Below are 19,674 nucleotides of genomic sequence, written 5' to 3' on the forward strand. Positions count from 1 at the left end.
GATTATGTATGCAACCCTTGGGCATTGCTGTAGGGCTTTGAACACTCATTTATCATTCAGACTGCTTTTGATTTAGTTTATTAGATTTTTTGGCCAATATTCTTATACATATAGAAGGTATGTAAACTGCACTAAGCTAGAGTGGGAATCAGGAACAAGCATGGCCCTTAAACCAAAACCACACACACCCTCTGATGTATAAACATTCTCTACAGGAAACACTAAACCACACTCACACACACAAAATCACACACACACACTGAATGTTACTAAATGTATTGTTACTTTCACCTGGGTGAGGTGATGGTACAGTTTCAGAGCAGTTTCCTTACTTCACAATTTCATGTGCAGTAATCATTCAAGTGTGTAGGCACACTTTTCTCAAATATACAGTACCATGACAAGCACATTATACTGTATATAGATTTTAAGAATATACACATTTGAACCAGTTCATCCTTAGCAAAAAGTTACAGCAGTATTCATATAGTACAGGGCGACTCTGCATGTTATACTGTCCTGGTAATGCTCATTGCTGGTAGGTGAAGAAAAGCAGCTGGTGACTACGTGTGTATCTGGGGGTAAGCAGTCCACACCCTCCTGCAGGCCAAGGCAGTTAGTAGCAACGAGGGCTGCAGTGCAGGGAAAATTGCCCCTTTCCCACTTGGGAGAAAATTTTAAAAAGGTAACACACACAATTCTCCAAATATTGCAAAAAAAAAAGGCAGTGTTGTACTATATACTGTTACTACTACTAGTGTGTGTGTGTGTGTGTGTGTGTGTGTGTGTGTGTGTGTGTGTGTGTGTGAATGTCTCTCTTTGCGAGGATCAATTAGTGTTTTAGACCTTGAGAGTGAGGACATTTTTGGGATGGGTTAAGGCTCAGTTTTAATATGCAAAAGTGTGTGTGTGTGTGTGAAAATGGAGGTGACTCTGCTTTGCTGCTTATCAAACATATGTTGAATGTTGTGAAATAAAAGGATAGTTGTTTTTAATGTGAGATATTAGACATTTAAAGTATTTGAGATAGAATTAATTTACTGTATGTATTTAATTGTGACTAGTAACAAGACTCAACATACAATGATTTGTTTGTATATTCTTGTCAGTGCCATGCAGAGCACAACAGAGGTGTAAGACATGAAGTCTGTTACATACATTATTTGTTTGTGGTAAAAATGAATATTATGAGAAAATTTGTCATTAGTGCAGAGATATAGAGGAACTTTGTTTTCTCTGTCAGGGGACAGAAACTGTCTCAGAGGGTCTGTGGGGTTTCCCGTGCTCCTCTAGTTGGAAAAAAAAAAAAGCAACCACTGGGTGTCACCACTGAAGTGTTACAGAGTTCACAATGCTTTAGTGTGAGTTATGTTTTAGAATTTGCCTCCTATTACCATTACTAGTCAATTATCACCAAATTTACCTTGTATATTAACTATATATTAAATAAGCTATTCTAATCACAACCTGTGATTATGATATCCGCACAATTTCTTTGTAGGGTTTGTTGTAAACTTTTAATTACACTAATCACTAGGATATTAGAATTTATTTCATGCATTTGTAAGAGATTTGGATTGTGATATAAAATTTCAGAGGACTGACAATCAAGTTGTCATCTAATCTAATCTAAAAAATGGCAATCCTAACTCACTGGTTCATATTCAGAAATAATTTCAAAGATTATGTGATACTCCATTCTCCACTACTAGCTACTGTAGGTTATATCATTGTTTCTATTTGCTATTAAATATTTAGTGCAGTTTTCCATTCCCCATCCATATGATTGACAGCCATTGATCAATGTTTAGGTTTGATCAGTCATTCATTTGGAGGGTAGGCCTATTAAAAACTGGTGGTGGTCATTAAAAGGTTAATAAAATGCTAAATGAGCTATGTCTGTTAGTTTCACAGTTTTATTATTTTAAAGGACAGGTTCACAATTTTTCAAACCTATGTTAAAACAACAATGAAAGAGGTTTTCCTTGCTGTAATCATTCCTCCTGTTCATGTCGACTATTAAAAGATCCCCTTTAAATGCACCTTCCATGTAAGTAATGGGGGGAAGTGATGTGACTAATTGGACGGCTGAAGCTTCATATTAGCTTCAGATAAACTTTTAAATATATTTTCTGTAAAGAAGGAGGCTTGTGGATTTTGGCCCCCATCAGTAGTGCATTATGAAGGGATCTTCTAATGGCCAACATGAACATAAAGAATGATTACAGCAATGTTAATTTGTTTTAAGACAGACTTGAAAAACTGTGAACCTTTCCTTTAAGATATGGACTAACATTACATTGTCAAGGGTCAGCTTGAGATAAACTGTATCAAATGAGGATTCAGGGGCCTTGGCATGAAGCTATTTGTCACAATTCTAGTTCTTTGTCAGTTGCAGTTCATCCCAAGGGCATTCATTCCTGCTTGATTGGGTCAGCTCTTCCCGCAGACAGGAAATGCTGTTTATGTTCAGCCATACCGACGAAGATAATAGACACAGCTTAAATCATGTAACGGCGGTGAAGTGAAAACCACCCCAAAGTCTACCGCCTAAACGTTTGACTGACCCGGGACAGGAACTGTGTCCAGCCCAGTCCCTCAACGTATTGGCGGATTTAGCAGCGCCAAGCAACCAGGAATAAAGTCGGAAGTTGGTGGACTTGCTTCCAAAATAAAAGCAAAAACCTGCCGTGTATTAAGGATATAATAATATAATATGAGGCGATTGGGATTATTTTACCGTGAAATACGATAAACCGGATGTGTTGTAATTTTGTGCTAGCAAGCTTGACGCTTTACTGTGGTTTTTCCTCGGCTTCAGGGAGCAAACTCAACTTTCCAATGAAATGATATTGAAGTGCCCCACATTTGTCAGAGACTAGCTTCAGGAGAGTGACCCTTCAGACGCTGCTTTTGGAAAGTTTATGGCGGATGGGATGAAAGCGCGACTCCAGCGGTTCAACCTGTTCAACGTCAAACAAGAACAGAAAGATGTAAGTGAAGTTAAAAAAAGAGCTGTTGTCTGTGCCGTTTGGTTCAGTTTGCGTGCCATGCTAAGTGGGCAGTTAGCTAACGTTAACCGAGGCAGTTAGCCAACATTAACATTAGCTAAAATGTTGTTAATGTCGTTGAGCAACATGACCTGTTATAAGTGTCCAGCAGAATAGTCATTACATGTCTAGTAACGTTTTCCCTGTTCATTATTGACGCAGAATGAAGTTTTCACCATAAAACATGATCTTAACATTACTCTATTTAACGTTAGCTAACTACTAGACTCATAGGCTTGTCCTAATGCCAGATAGATGTGCTTGTTTTGTTTGTTTTACAGTGTAAATATCAATTGAACTTCAACATATAATGCTTCTCTTCTTCCTGAGAGGGGGCAGAGATGTAGTGTAAGTGTATAAGTTACCATAACTAGTCAAGAGCTTTTGGGTGGATAATGTCACCACTGAATGGTTGCGGTCGGTGTGCTGATTGTAAATATTCAGGGTCATTCAGGCTGCTTCAGTAGACAGCAGTTTCATTTGATTTAACTTGTTTACAATAGTTATGTTAAGTACATTGCCTTTACATTGGATTATGATGAAAATGTCTATACTTTGTATTTAGCTGAAGTTGGAAGATCAGATTTTGGTTGCACTTGGATATTTGTGCTTCATGTACCATAAATAAGGATTATTATTGTTAAGGTTGACGTCTTCGTATGTCATGTTTTGTGCGACCAACAGGGAAAAAGATTTTCAGTGTACAATTACATAAAACAGAGAATCTCTTCCCATTGGAGATGCTGGAACCATATGTTTCACATTTCTGCTTTTAAAAAAAATTACTGAAACGATTAATCAATTATAGTTGCCAATTGATTTTCTGTTGATCTCTGATTCTGTTGACTACTGGATTAATTGACTAGTTGTTACAACTTTGTATTGGTTATGTATTTTGAAGTCTATTACAGCTGAAACAGTCAATTGACACAAACAATCAGCAACAATTTTGATAGTTGATTAATTGGTTAAATCATTTTCTGAATAAAAATACCACCAACAAAAAAAGAGGCCAACAAATGTGAATATTTGCTGGTTTTCTTAGTTTTCCACTGTAGTAAATTGAATATCTTTGTCTTTAAAGAAGCAAATTGAACACATTGATCATCTTGGGTTAATGGTGATTTTATGGGCATTTTTTACTATTTTCCGACAGTCATCGACAAATGATTAATGGTTTAATTGAGGAAATTATTGGCAGATTAATCAACAGTCATCAGTAGCTGCAGCCATAAGATTGATAGTTTGTGTTTTCTGACAAGTTGCACAGTCCAGTTTGTGTCAGGTAATCTGCACAGTGCATCATACAGGTGAGAACCTCTCCTCTTCCTCCCACCTCACGGTGTCGCTCAACATGGCTTTTGGAACAATGATCCTATCAATGAAACATGGCTGTTGTCTTGACTAGATAGTGTTTGAGACACTGATTCTGTTAAACGACGGGTCACTGACTGTCAAACACTTTTATTTAAAGCTGAGCACATCTAGATCCAGTCTGCTTAGGTATTGTAAACACAAGCTAAATGTAGGTGTACATGAGTGAGCGTATGAGTGAGTCATGGTGATAACACCTCCAGAGCCATTGTCTTTATGCCTGGCCTTCACTCCCGGATCAGGAGGCAAGTCTTTCGCTACATCTTATTAGTCACATGTCTCAAGCTCTCCCTTCAGCGGTCTGTCTGTCATGGTTCACACATGTGCAACTGTAAAGCATTGTACTTAGGTCATAGTGGCATTATATGCAGTTGTTTTTTGGTTTTCAAATTAATGATTTTGATGTAAATTGTGGCTGGTGTAGGTAGCTATACAGTTTACTATGTCAGTTTGTAGAATTGTGAAAAAAATATTGTGAAGGTGGCGATGTTAATGAGTATAATTTACCTGGTTTGAATGAAAGATTCAGAACTTGGAAAGTACCGTAGGCTTCTTTTTGATTTTGACAAAAAAAAGTGATTAGAGTTCATGATTAACCAAACTGTCCAAGAGCGACCACACTGCTGGGAATGTATGTCCTTTTTCCCCTTTCTGCCATACCTTCTTCTTGTAATCCCTCAGTCTCACATGCTTTTCCCTCCCTCTTTTTTATGTGACTTCCGTCCTCTCTTCATGTGACACACTCCTTGCACTGTAGTAAAAACAAGACAGTAAAGTGGACCGAAGTCACCTTCCTGTCCTGTCTTTATAACTGATGGTGTGTCCTTGTCAGTGTCAGTCTGCTTTATGTCTGTTTGTCTAACAGTTTGTCTCTGACTTTGTTCATTGAAAGTGTTGCTTGTCTCACCTGTCATCCTGTCGGTCTTAGAGCTACACCTAAACCTAACATTCCCACCATCCAGTCTCTTTCAGCGCTCTCAGATTGATGAGATAATCGGGATTATCTGTGAGCCTTACTGACCTGATTTACTCTCAGTAAAGAGTTCGGTCTGACTCAGCACAGCACTTTCAACAAGCCCCTACATTGTGTCTCTGTTATCACATTTGAATGAATTCGTCATCTCTGCCCCGCTTGTCTTTGTGCTATGAAGTGGCTCCTTAATCTCAATAGAGTGATGTCAATGTGTTGGACTCTTGTGGCTCACCATTTCAGTGACATTTCCTGCTGTGTCCCCCACCCCTCTAATTTCCCCCATTTCTCTCTTTTTTGCACTTCACTCACTTTTAGTGAGGCTTCTAGTCTGTTGAATGGCTCCTAAACTTTGAACTCCTGTGAGATCTGGCTATGCTCCATGAGGCACAAGACCAAGGCAGGCACATGACCATGGGAAGTGCAGAAATGGGACTTTTAGCTGGCATGTCATCGTTGTTGTTGATTTTTCTAAGCTGGCCGGTGCGTCACTGGGTTTTCAGTGGCATTCCCCTGTAACTTCTTATTTTTGACCTAGTATTTTTATTCAGACTTATACAAGTGGAATATTCATTTAGATCATGTATGGGACAAATTTTTGGGGTGTATCTTTTGTCCATGTTTCACTAATTTACTCACTGATACAAAGCATGAAGTGAGATTAAAAGTAGATACAGTTAGAGCTGAGTTGATTAATCAATTAGTTGATTTACAGAAAATTAATCTGCAATTATTCGATAATCAAATAATAGTTTTTGTTGTGTTCTGTCATTTTTCAAACAAAAAACACCAAATATTGTCAGCTTTAGTTAGTTTCAGCTTCTCAAATATGAGGATTTGCTGCTTTTCTTTGTCATATTTGAAAGGTGATTTGACAGCTTTTGGGCTGTTGGTCAGACAAAAAAAGCAAATTAAAGACATCACTGTGGGCTCTTAAGAAACTGTGAATGCCATTTTTTTCACAATTTTTCAACATTTTATAGACTAAGTGAATAATTGATTAAACATGGATAATGGAAATAATACTGTCTTGCATACTGTAGATACAATGTTACTTTTCAACATAAACTATAATAACTATAATATTAACTATAATTTTGCAGAGCTGTGTTTTTTTTCTTTTTAGAGTAAACTTCTTGTCATGTCAACTCACGGCTGTTTAATAAATGTGGGACACATGGCTGTACTGGAGTCGCTCAGCCTTGTAAGTTGGGGACCAGATAGTTCAGAAAGTCTAGAAATAGAGAAACTAAATGAAGTCAAAGAGTAGAGAAACCTGGAAGGATGTAGAGCAATGTGTACAATAGTTTTGTGTTTTAATAGTCCAAAGGAATTTCACTAACATTTTTGACGAGGCAACTGACTATGCTCTTTATACGATATCCTCACCTTTGACCTTTTTTTCTCTTCAGCAAACACTGAAAAGTTTATTTTGTTTATTGCACTCAATTGCAGCTTCTCTTTTACCGGTGGCACTTATGTAACTTCCTTCTTTTCGAGGTCAGTACTACAGTAGTTCTTTTTAATTCTAGCTCGGTGAGAGACACCATGCTTTTTCAGTGTTGTTCCTCTGTGAAAGGCCAAGTCTGTGGGTCACAGCCTCAGGCTGTGTCCAACTGCCTTCCTGTCGCAGATCAGCCTCATGTAAACGTTTCACTGAACAAGATACTGTGTGTCTATAGCTAAAGCTGCCCTCTGAGGAGCTAATCCTCTTCACTCCCCAACAACTCCAAATCAGATGTTTTAGCTTTGTACACTGGCTCTAAAAAAGGATGAAGTTGTAGGAAGAGGTCTAAAAAAGTGGAAGTATTGGAACAGGAAATCAGAGAACTGATGACATATGATGATGTTGTACAAAGAAATGTGTCAACACTCAATATGGTGTGAGACAAACAGAAAACAATAGAAACAGAAAACAATTTAGACTATTTGTTTGTTCTCTAGCATGCCATTCATCACCATGTGGAATGAATTCATGCAGACAAGCATTTCAACTGAAAATGTAATTCCTATGAAAAGGGAGTGACTGAATGAGAAAGTAGAAGTGGCTGATAGCATCATCATGCTGAGCAGTTTTGAAACAGCTATCAGCCACAGAGGGAGTGCAGAGGGAGTGAATCTGGTGTAGGTGGGCTGAAATAAGAAAAGGTTTGACTAGTACAACAAAGATAACAAAATCGCATTCTCTACATGGCTGTTCTGTGTCTTTAAAGACAGAAGGATACAAAAGAGAGAGAGAGAAGAGGAATGAGCAAGTACTAAATGTATCCGTTGGTTGAAGTGTTTCAGAGCATCAAGTAGAGAAAGCAGAAGGAAGAGGAAGGGGTAGATGGAGAGGGGGGTGAAGGCAAAACAGAGAGGTCTGTTGTTAGTGGACAGATAGCAGACTCCCCTCTCATGCCAGGATGATTAAAAACAAGTGGACACTAGAAGCTAGAGGGTGAGAAACATGATGTCTATTGATGATGTTGAGAGAGAGGATCAGAAGCAGTGAATGAGTTGTTAAAGAGGTAGTTAGGAGATGGGTGAAGAATATTGTTGTATATCTGTAGCAGCATGTAGGTTTCGACAAAAAGCTGAATTGACAGTGTGCTGAATTCTAACCCTAACCCAAGACATTGAGAATGAGGGTAATAAATAACTGTAATTTATGTAACATCATGCAAAAATCATGGTTCAGTTGTAGCAAGTTTAGTGTCATGGTTTAATATGTTGTCAGTAGATCAGACAAATACATCTGCTGACATTAAGAGGCTGAATATTTGGCTTTTTTGAACTTCATGTAGACACGTAGCGCAGCTCACTTGTCAAACCACAACAACCTACTTTTTTTATTGTGGTCAATCACAACTCACAATCTCTGTCTCTCTCCATCTATTGATGCTTCTGTTGCCTTCAGTGTGCCTTTTTTCTTCTGTCTGAATATTTCTCCAAAATATCGATCTTCATAGTCCTGCCTCACTAGCTTCAAAGACGTTAAAACATGACAAAATAATAACCTCTTGAAATACAATTTGCTCGTTATTGTAAAGGAATTTGTTATATTTTTCCAATCATTTACTGACTGTACCTACATGTTCCTACGTTGTTGTTCATGTTTGATTTTGTAGTTTTAAGGGTTATTTAGGGATTTGATTAGTCTCAAGTTTTATTTGGGCCACCATAAAAAAGTTTTATGTTTAGAAATAAAGTCATCAGGGCATCCCAGTAGCCCACTGGTTAAGATGTCTGCCACATAACGTCGTTATATGGCACATGTCATACACGGTTTGATGCTGGCTGCGGATGTTTGTTGTTACCCACATTTCCTGTCTCTCTCTGCACTGTCACCTATCAAATAAAAGCAAAAATGTCCCCCTGAAAGGTTAAAAAAAACTTTCAAGATTATATATAGAATACCCACTATGGTACATGATTGTTATATATTATTATGTTTCCATGTATGTAACCATTATTGGAAAGTTTTATTCAACATGGAAGCAATCCAGGAGAACAGTAAATCAGATCGTGTTTAAATCTGTGTCTGTCTCTTTATCTAGCAGTCTGCCTGGTCCAGAGTCTTCCTTTGGGAGTGAGGCCACTAAACATTTAGTGTTTATGAAACCCACTACTAAATCTAAAGGTGCACTTAGAAACAGTGCAAAGTAAAATCTAGAGGCTACAAATGTTCACCGTTATCCAAGTTGTGTAACTGTATTTAATGAATGTAAATATATAGAAGCAAAACAAATGAACCTGGAAGAAAATAAGTTAAACCATTTGAGTTCTCGGTAAGTTTTAAAAAACATAGTTACACACAAACATATACAGGCACACATATTGTTACTGTCAGTGCAGTACAGTACTTATTCACTGTCTGTTTCTGTCAGTAAACAGCTAAAATACCACAAAGGCAGACTTGTGTGGTGTCTGAGCACGACTTAAGTCAGGTTGTTCAAGCTTTCCTGTATCTCCTTTATTACTGTGTCTTCTTTGTTTCTCTTTTACTCGTTTGTTTTCATTCTGTTAGCATTAAAGGAACTTGTAATTAATACTTCCCCATTTGTGAGAAATTAATTAATTTTATCTGCAGACAGTAGCTTATAACTTAAGTCAGGTAGCAACATGGAGCAGAGTGCTTGTCATGTGCTAAAAGGCCATCAAGCCAACTAGGCCATATAGTCATCTAGACCAGAAGGAATGCATGGTTTATTTTCCTTCTTCTTTTTTTTTTTTTTGTTCCTGCAGTCACTCATTATACAACAAGCCAAGTTTCTGTTGTTGCTCAGTATCCACAGAACAGCAACACATGTAATAATGATTGTCTTCATGAGCATGTTAGAAAAGAAAAAACAACTTTCAAATTAAATCCTAGAATGCATTCAGAGGGCACATACTGTACCTTTGTGAACTGCACCTTGTTTTAAATTTAATAATAGAACATTTTAGACACTTTTAATTTGCATCTGAATCTGCTTCAACTTAAAATTAGTGCCATATTATAATGGTGTACACGTGCTAGACTAATCAGTCAGTCTTTGACCCATGGCCTAACCTTCAACCTAATTGAAAAAAATGTCACTGAAAACAGTAAGCCATCCAGGAATTAAGAGATGGAAGAAACATTCTCTACTAGTAAAAGTAAAAGTTGCAATACCACATGACAGAAATACCCCTGACTTAACTTTTCCTTACTTAAGTAAAAGTACATATTTTTTAATAGCAAAAGTTCTTAAAAGTATATAAAGTAAAAGTACCAAGAATGCAGCGTCCCTTTTCATTATGTTACATTATGATGTATATTTAAGGCCAAAGTCCTTTATTCAATGTAATTAACCCCTTAACATCCACTCTTTTTATAGAATTTTTGCCTATTAGACATACCCAAATGGAAAAGCTTTTAACAGAAGAACTGTAAGGCCATGATGCATGTATTAGGCTTCATTTGACAAATGACATCTTCTAGTTTCTGGAAATGTGCTTGTTTAGCATGTGGCTAAAACACAAACAAAACTACATTAGTTCAATTAAGGCTCAAAAAAGTTTTTGGTCCTCATTTATACTGAGACATATTTGAATAACAATTGTTAGGACATGCTTTATGCCAGAACTATGCAGAACACCATATACTTTCTACATCTTGTCAACCTGTATAAAATTCCAGACCTCTAGGCCTAACCTTATTGGAGCTAGGGAGTTTTTAGTTTGTGGTGTCACTGGTGTCCCAGAACCTCTCCAATTATCTCCAATTGGCCAAATTGTGCCAATTGCTTGGACTCATTACTGCGTGATGCTGTCCCTTACAACTGGCCTAAGCAGGTCGCCAGCAACCTGGTGGATGTTTAAAGGTTAAATCCAATCAAAGTTCAGTCACAACCAGGAATGAATGTGTTCTATGTAGTAATGAACACGAAGTGAAATCCGGTCTGGTCTGGGAGAAGTACCCACCTTCATACCTTCGACCTGAGCAGAGGTCTAATGAGCTTGAAGTGAAAACACCTGTGTGGGTGTGCAAAGGCCTTTAATTTATAATCTTGAAGCTGGTTGAAGAATATCAATACAAGTCAATGTGGTAGAGTAAAAATTACATTATTATCCTCTGTATTGCAGTGGTGTGGAATACAGAGTAGCAAGAAAATGAATAGTAAAGTAAAAGTACCTCAGAATTGTATTTACTGCACTTGAGTGAATGTATTCAGTCACTTTTTTGGATATCTTTTGAAAAGAGAAATTTCACCGGTTAGACAGGTTAACCATCCGTTGTACTTTTTGGGCATTTAGCTGACACACTTACCCAGAACAGCTTAGAGTTGTTGAACAAAGCACCAACTGTGGCAGAGTGAGCTGGGTATTGTTTTGATAAAAGCAGCAGGAGTGAGCACACCTCATGACAAGGCAAGACACAGCAGGATCCGGCTGAAAACGTGTCTATGAGAGTGCAGATTTAGTAGCTGCTCAGGCATCTCACATCAATGACATCACTGATGTGACTCACCCACTGCTTCTGCTTAACTCGTCTACTTCCTCCTTTTTGTTCCTTGGTCTGGTGCGCTGCCAGTGTGGTGTAGCAAAGTGGGCCCACAATAGGAGAAGCATGTGTACGCTGTAAAGTTAATGTCTATAATGTTGTTGTTGTTGTTCATAATGATGATGTTGATGATGTGATATATTTTTATGTGTCTTTGGTCCTGTTTTTTTGTTGTTTTTTTAAAATTAAATACAATCAAAAGAGTAAGAAACAAAAGTAGAGGTGTACCAATACTGATATTGGATTTAGACTCAAATAGCTGGATCAGGTATTGGTGACAATGGGCTGATCTGGTATCGGATACCGTTATTTTGATAAATAACAATTCAGTACATTTATATCTATGTATTTATTTGTTACATTCTGTTTTACAAAGTTAGGAAAGCAATGTTTAAGTCAAACCTAAAAGAATGATTCCAGTCTCTTCCACACAGTGAGGCATACAGCTTCTTAATTAAACACTGGTATCGGATCGGGACTCGGTATCGGCCAATACTCAAAGTCCAGGTATCAGTATCGAGACTGAAAAAGTTGCATCGGTGCATCCCTAAACAAAATCCTAACAAGCCCCAGAACTGTTCATTCGATGATCCAAGGCTCTAGTCTGCCTGCATAGCCAAGTTAGTTTAACAATCACAATTAACTTAATATGTCAGTGGTACACAGTCATAGGACAACAAAAATGGTAACTTCTCATTTATACTTACCTTGTGGTCTTTTTCTGTCTGCAGGGTTCCTGAGAATTTTAGTATATTTACATGGAGGAAGTTGCCGTAGGTAGTAGCCTGGGAAATGTTGATGTTTAGAAGACTTTAGTTATGTTTGTCAGAGTAAAAAAATAAAATGAAAAAGAAGGAAAAAATTACATGTTTGCTGCAAGAAAACATTTGGCTTGCTTCCGTCCTTTTTATAGGTATATCCACTTTTAGAGCAGTTTAATACTTAAGGATACAGTCTGTCTCACTGTGTTTATTATTTTGCTAGATGGAAGAGGGGTTTCTTGTATATCTGCCTTATTTTACAGTGTTTATGTTACAATTGTTGACAGTCATCAGGAAAAGGGTTTGAATCAACAGCACATAGTGTCTCAGCTGTGTAGAATAAAGATCACTAACTGAGTATGGCAATTGTTCGGTTTTTTGGGGGGAGTGATTTTTTTGTACGGTTTTAAATATCTTACTATAGTGTTATACAAGTAGTGTAGCTCCTCTAAGGGATAGCTCAGTGCATAGCGAGTGTGCGGTTGAGAGAGAGAGAGAGAGAGAGCATGTGTGTGATGATGAGGCTGGCTGATGGGCACCTCAAGGAGGTCTTTCCTCAATGCCTCAGGGATGGGAGACTGCTGAAGCCAAAAGTTCCTTTGTATCATTGCCTGCCAAGCTGCAATCTGTGCTTGGGGGACAGCAATGGAGGCACAGAGAGTGAGGATAGCGCTGGCAGCTGATCTCTAATGCCTGTTCCTGAGGCAGCTCTGTTGTCTGAGCAGCCAACTTCGTCAGCGAGAAAGCCAGCAGGGAGATGTTGTTGGCTGCTGCTGCCTGGAAGGCGCATTGATGAGCCTGGTCCGATAGGCTGGCAGTCAGCTGGTCCTTAGAGAATGGCGATATCGGCCATCATCCAGCTACCATGTTGGCATGTCACACACCGAAATAAGCCATTAGATTGGTCTCTAGAGAAGGAACAGGAGGGAGGCTGAGGTCAGTGAAAACTTTGACTTTGGTGATGGGGACATAGGTGGAGAAAGGTGCTTTCATGTTTCTACACTCTGCCGCTGCCCCCCTCTTGATATTTCCTGATGGTGGGAAAGCGAGGCTACACAGGATCTCATCTGGACCAGAAAATCCACACTCATCTCGTCCAGGGGGAGCAGCTTCCTGCACCAGTGGTACTGTAATATCTTTATAGGTGGCTGGTTGATGATCTCTGGGAGACGGCCTATCGCTGACAGGGAGTTTGAAGTGGAGAAAGGGACCCCAGGGACCCCTGGGGTGCACCCAACAAGCTGCTGCTGAGCTCCAGCTCCTCCGCCGGCGGGAGGGAAGGTAGGAGTGACCCGCATAATCCATGGACGGAAGGGGCAGAGTTGCCCGAGTCCGGCCCATTGAGAGGGTCCAGGATGTCCAGAGCTTCGTCGACCTGGTACGAGTCCTGTATTGGCCACGCATCCTCAGCTGCAGCTGTGAAAGTGTCCACTCTTCACTGCTTCTCAACCTGAGGGAGGAGAGTGCAGTATGGGCATGATGGGAAAGCCAGGCCGGCATGCTCTGGTCCCAGGCATGCTTCACAGCCGTGCAGGTCAAAGCTTATGATGTAGCCGGTCTGGCATACTGGACACACTTGGATCTTGCTTGCTTTCTTCAAAGACATTCTTCGGTCTCAATTCAATTTATACGCGAGATGAGACCGTGAGTGGGGCCCATCACACAGGTGGGTGTGGAATAAAGCTAAACCCAGTGCTGCAGGGGCATGCGAGGGATAAACCCACAAGCGATAGCCATAGAGGGCGAAGCCCATACAAAATAGAACCCCCCCTGCACACGCCCGCGCTTGCACCACACAGCCACTGGCACGAATATATTGGCAAGTGTTGGTTGTTGGTACCTGGTTGAAAAATTTTGACATATTGCCCAACCCTAGAATGTATTTTATGAAACATAATATGGGTCATCAGTGTTATGTGTATGGATGTATTTAGTCAAAGACAGACAGACCATAATGATGTGCACCCAAAAGGAACTTGTGGTGCAAGGATTTTACTGTTGTTTTCACTTTGGTTGACAATGAGCCACAACAGTTCTTTCGTTAGAGACATGTCTTTGTTCTGCTACCCCTGCTTTCAAAGTGTACCACACAAAACTTAAGCTGATTTGTGTCTTTTATCAAACCAGGTTTTATGATTTCAGTTGACTTACAATAACAACAAATGGAAGCTGTGTATTTAGCCACATTTGTGTGACATTAAGACTGCTGGGAGCATAAACAGCATGCTCCTGTGTCTCCATTGCTTGTATGTCTTTAAAACTGGCACAAGCCGTGTGTTAGACTGTTTAAATGGTCATGGAAATCATGTGTTAGTAATGGAAAGAGTGGCTACAAAGAAGGATTTTTGTGTGAGTGAGAGCCCTGAGTTGTGGTCTGTTTGTTCTAGTCTGTCGTCATTTAACCCCTAAATATCTGTTTATTTGCAGACTAGCCTAGGTAAAAAACAACAGCTAAATCATTTGGATAATATTTTAATCATAAGCTGTGAGAGGAAGGAGTAGTTCAGTGACATAATAATAATGAAAGGAAGACAAACAGTGCAATGACATTTACACGAGCCAGGAGTCATTTCGCATTTCGTCCTGTAGCTCTTCAACTCTCCAGCTGTCTGTTCCTGCAGGTTTGCAGCTCTGCTCAGGTTCAGCTGACAGGACCTGTCTGCTGTGGAGCAGCTCCGCCGAAACTGTGGGTGCTGCGGAGCAGCAGACAGGTTTAGCTGACAGACAGGACAGATAGTTTCGGTGGAGTTCTGGTTACACTGCCTTTTAACATTTTAAAACAAGATTTTACCAGCTGGTAAATGCAGGATCCAACAGTTGAAGAACTGCAGGGCAAGATGCAAGGAGGATTTCTGTTGTTTTTGTGGGTGCCAGCAGCTCTTCCTCCCACGGACAGTCGCAGATGGAGAGATTTCTTCCAGCAGGCCAGCACCACAGTTAGCTCATGAAGTGAAAACTGTCTCACTCAACATATATTTGAAAATGAGTGCGGGGCTGAGGGACGTGGCTGTGATCATTCTACCATTTATATAAATTTCATGATGTAGAGACCTCCCAAACGGGCAGATGACAGGTTGAGCCATTTTCAACCCATGCATTGCGAATGCAAACCATGAAATGCGAATTTTTATAAATTTGGTGTCAATGTCAATATTTACACTTTCATTACAGTGCAGTCATATAATTTAGTTTACAGCTCAAAAAACAAATTTTAGTGTGCAGTACCTCTTTAAGCCCAGGTAGGTGTCATATGCAGCTGTGAGGTGTGTCTAGAGCATGATTTAAGGAACACACCAATGACCATACCGTTGTAGCCCATCCAGTACAAATTACATGTATTCTTCATTACTGCAGCGTTTTCCCCACCAAAATTTAGATCATGAAGGTTTAATGAAGGGTTGCAATGAATGATTAGTTTCATTATTGATTAATCTGCAGATTATTTTCTTGATTAATTAATAATGATGATAAATGCCTGGTGTAATTTTCCACAACCAAATAAGATGTCTTTAAGCGTCTTGTTCTGTCCAACCAACAATCCAAAACCCAAAGATACTAAATTTCCAACTATATAAAACAGAAAAATGCGCAAAATCTTTGCATTTGAGAAGCTGGAAGTTGGAAATATATGGAATTTTTCCATAAAAATAACTAAAATTATTATTATCTAAATAAATGCCAATTAATTTTTTTTCGATTGATTAATCGACTAATCATTGCAGCTCTAGTTTTAGGAAGATTATTGTCATGCCTATAACAATGATAATGTTTTTGGACATGTGGGTGAAGTATGTTCAAAGTATTTATATGATATGTTGGTCCCAAATGTAGAACTTCAGATACTTCAGATAATCTGTTGCAATCGTATGTCTTTTTGTCATGTTGCAGGAAACACAAACAGTTTAACTGGCTGTGTTGATTTGTTTGGATAAATTTCCTCTGTTTGTGGGATCAGATCCCAGATCTGGTGTACTTTCCTTTTACTTTAGGCTTGTTGTGTCACAACCTGTCATGCCTGACGTTCTTAGTAAACAACTGAGCACAGTGTTTTAAAGGTTGATGGTCTTATCTTACACTCAAATGGATGAGGTCATATAACACATGGACACTCTCACATTTCCTCCATAGATCTCCATTAGGGCAATTAATAAAAAATGTACATTGACCAGCTAAATGACATGTCATTACAGTGGTTACAACTTCTTATCTGTTTCTCGCTATCTCTCCAGGTCCCTGAGATCATCAGTACGCTGAGGCAGGCTGGCAAGAGCTCCGCACGCAGCAATGACACCACATCCAACAAAACTTCAACAGGGTCTGGAGGCACTGAACCGTCAGAGACATGCCTCAACTTTTCTTCTCTTTCCACAACGACAAGTTCTGCAGCACATGCTGCTGCTGTGTCACCGACAGCCTTTGCCAAGAAGTTCGAGGTGCTGTTTTGTGGCCGTGTGAGTGTTGCTCACAAGAAAGCCCCTCCCGCCCTTATTGATGAGTGCATTGAGAAGTTTAGCCAGTTGCATGGCTCAGGGACGACTGATAAAGGAGGAAGTAGCGGGGGATTGGTGGGTGGGCTGAAGAGGGCGTTAGCCTTCCAATCCAACGGTCTCGGGAGTGTTGCCGTAGGTAATGGTGCTGCAGGAAGTCCCACCACTGGGAATCGCCCCGTCCTGTTCAAACGAGACCCCAGCTTCCCCTCTCTGCAGGCCCTGGATGAGAATGGGCTCTCTCCAGAGATCTCTCACGCCAACACTACTGATGCACACACCCGCTCACCAGGAGTACAGCCCACCAGCCTGCAGGAGAACAGGACCATGCTGTTCACGGTGATTTTCATAAATGGACATTCATTACATAGCAGGTTTACTCGACTGCCATTGCCAGAATTTCATATTCAATACTACACTGATTTTAAAATAACAGTCATAGATGTAGCTTAATTTTCCTCATCTTAGTAGTGGAATACTGATATATTATAACTCTTTGGACTTGCTGATCTATCTCAGTGAAAAAGACAATAGCCATGATCTTAATTAGACAGTATCATATTTCAGATTTTTTATACCTAATAAAGCTACAATAGCAATAATTACAAATAAAAAGTAAATATCTGTTTTACTGCTCAGCGTGATCTAGTTTCAGTAAATGTAAATGTAGGATATGACAACCACACAGCTCCTCCTCAGGACGTCGCCTTTTAGCCACAGAATGAAAAATCTGTTTTGGGTTGTGCAGCAGTGTCATGCTTCGTACTTGCATGTCAGTCCTTGTAGGCTTGTAGAGCTACAAGTTTTTCAGTGTGGAGAATAATTGATCACCATTCTTGTGGTGGATCATTTCAATTAGTGCAAATGCAGGAAATATGAAGAGAGCTGAGGCAGAACTCAAAAGCATGACTGTTTTTTGGCAATATTGAAATTACCCTAAAACAATTTTTAATATACCAACCTACCTAAAATTTAGTTTCTTAACATAAAAATCATTCTGTTAAGGATGATTCTACATTAGTAGCATTTTAAACAGATTCAGATGCCACATGACCTGATGTCCACTTCTGGTTCATACCCACATCACATAACATCTTTGCATTATATTTATACCCAGTGTATTGGCTTGGAAAACTTTGATTCAAAGTTTAAACTACTGTATGAGAATGGTTTTTATACAGAAGAAAATTGCAAAGCACACTGCTTTTCAGATGATCACAAACACTTCTCATTTTAAATCGTGCCAGCTCACACACAAAGGTTCATCTGACGTCTTTGTCAAAAATAAGAAGGGTACTTTATAGGCAGGAATGTGCAATTTTGGAATCCTTAAATTTTAAGTCCTCATACACAGTTGCTCATAAAGGACAAAAAAAGAGAGAGAACAGAAGAGACACAAAAATGTACATCCCCTAATGACTCAGCATGAGCAAGATTCAAGATTCATTGTCACTCTGGTTGTTTACAAGTACACTATAATTCATGAATATAAAAAATAGAATATAAATAGCAATAAAGGTTATAAAAGCAATAAAAAGTGCAAATACAATCATTAATCAGATATTGCACAGATGGTTTGATTGTACTTTTGTGCGTGGTGTGTTGTTTATTAAAGCGGCCATATTATACCCCTTTTCCACAAGTGAACACAGTTCCCTGGGGTCTTAATAAAATGTATCTGACATGCTTTGGTCAAAACACCACAAGGATCAAGCGCCACAGCAGCCTTCTCATCCTGTCTAAACAGCCCCGTTCAGAACAGCTGGTTTGACTGTGAATAAACTTAGATTCTGCTGTATTGCAATAAATGGATCGGATGTTGATTTAAAAAAGCCTGAATTCATCCTTTATCAGGTCAAGATGACAAACAACTTTTAAAATGCATGTTTTTTTTAATGGAGTTCAGATGAATCAGAGCTATGCTAACATTGTAGCTACTCCGTCCACACTCCAAATAACGTCATCTAAAGGCATAAATGGGGCAGCAACGTTATTGTTTATACACATAGATATCTACATACTGTCTGTGTATCTTTAAAATTATATGAACTCACCGGCATTTAGGATGTTTATTATTAATGACAGCAGCGGAGGTGGTGTGTGACACCGGTGTTAACTGAGCTCTGGCTAGGTTGAGAAGCAAGACTGAAGATAAATCCACTTAATCCCAAAAATGTAAAAAACCTCTGCCAGTAAACTGCTTTGGATCAGAGCAGAATCAGGTGTTTATTCCTCCAGAAGGCAGCAGCTGCAACGCAGGACTCTTAGGCTCTGCTGTCTCTTCTACAGAGCTCGCCTGGGCTCAGCAGCTGTCTGTTGGCAAGAAGTGGCTCTGTCCCCCGGTCCAGACCCGCTATAGGTGCAAATTTTTTGCCCTTAACTTAGCTTAGTTTAGCTTTGACCCATGTGATGGATGTGATGTGATGGAGCACGTCAGCCCACACCAAACTGACTGGGTTGTCTTATTTCACAGTTTGTATCTTAGTTGGCACATCAGAAATGCATATACATATGCACAAGCACAGAAAAAGTTTTACATAATATGGCCTCTTTAAGGAGTCTTATGGCCTGAGGAAAAAAGCTGTTCTTCAGTCTGCTGGTGCGTGATTTGGGAGTCCTGTATCTCCTCCTTGCACACATCAGGGAGAACAGGTTGCGGTGTGGTGAGCTGGGTCCTTAATGACCCTCAGGGACTTCCTGAGGCACCGCTTGGTGTACAGCTCCTGCATGCTGGGCAGCTCACACCCGGTCATGTGCTGGGCCATGTGCACCACCCTCCCCAGCGCCTTGCGGTCCATTCTGGTACAGCTGCCATACCAGGTGATGAAATAGCCTGTCACCAGGCTCTCTATGGTGCCCAGATAGAAGCCCCTGAGGATTTGGGACCTCAGGTCAAATTTGTTTAGGCGCCTGAGGCAGTACAGATGCTGTTGGGCCTTTTTTTAACAACAGTGGTGGTGTGGCTAGCCCATGTCAGGTCCTTGTGGATGTTGACTCCCAGATATTTGAAATTACTCGCCCTTTC

The 19,674-nt window shown here is 39.7% G+C and overlaps 1 protein-coding gene across 4 annotated transcripts in view; it reads left to right on the forward strand.

Annotated features, from left to right (window-relative positions):
• The window catches only part of tbc1d1 (TBC1 (tre-2/USP6, BUB2, cdc16) domain family, member 1), a 55,949-nt gene that overhangs the window by 3,213 nt on the left and 33,062 nt on the right, over positions 1-19,674 (forward strand). For 3 of the 4 annotated variants that reach the window (XM_067584594.1, XM_067584596.1, XM_067584595.1), the window contains exon 3: positions 16,392-16,988. In XM_067584594.1, the coding sequence (XP_067440695.1) occupies positions 16,392-16,988 (597 nt within the window). Of the gene's footprint in view, positions 1-2,787; positions 2,994-16,391; positions 16,989-19,674 lie in introns of those variants that run through there. The other variant, XM_067584597.1, reaches the window with a different exon arrangement.

This window comes from Thunnus thynnus, chromosome 3 (genome assembly GCF_963924715.1).
Source record: "Thunnus thynnus chromosome 3, fThuThy2.1, whole genome shotgun sequence".
Classification (NCBI taxonomy): domain Eukaryota; kingdom Metazoa; phylum Chordata; class Actinopteri; order Scombriformes; family Scombridae; genus Thunnus; species Thunnus thynnus.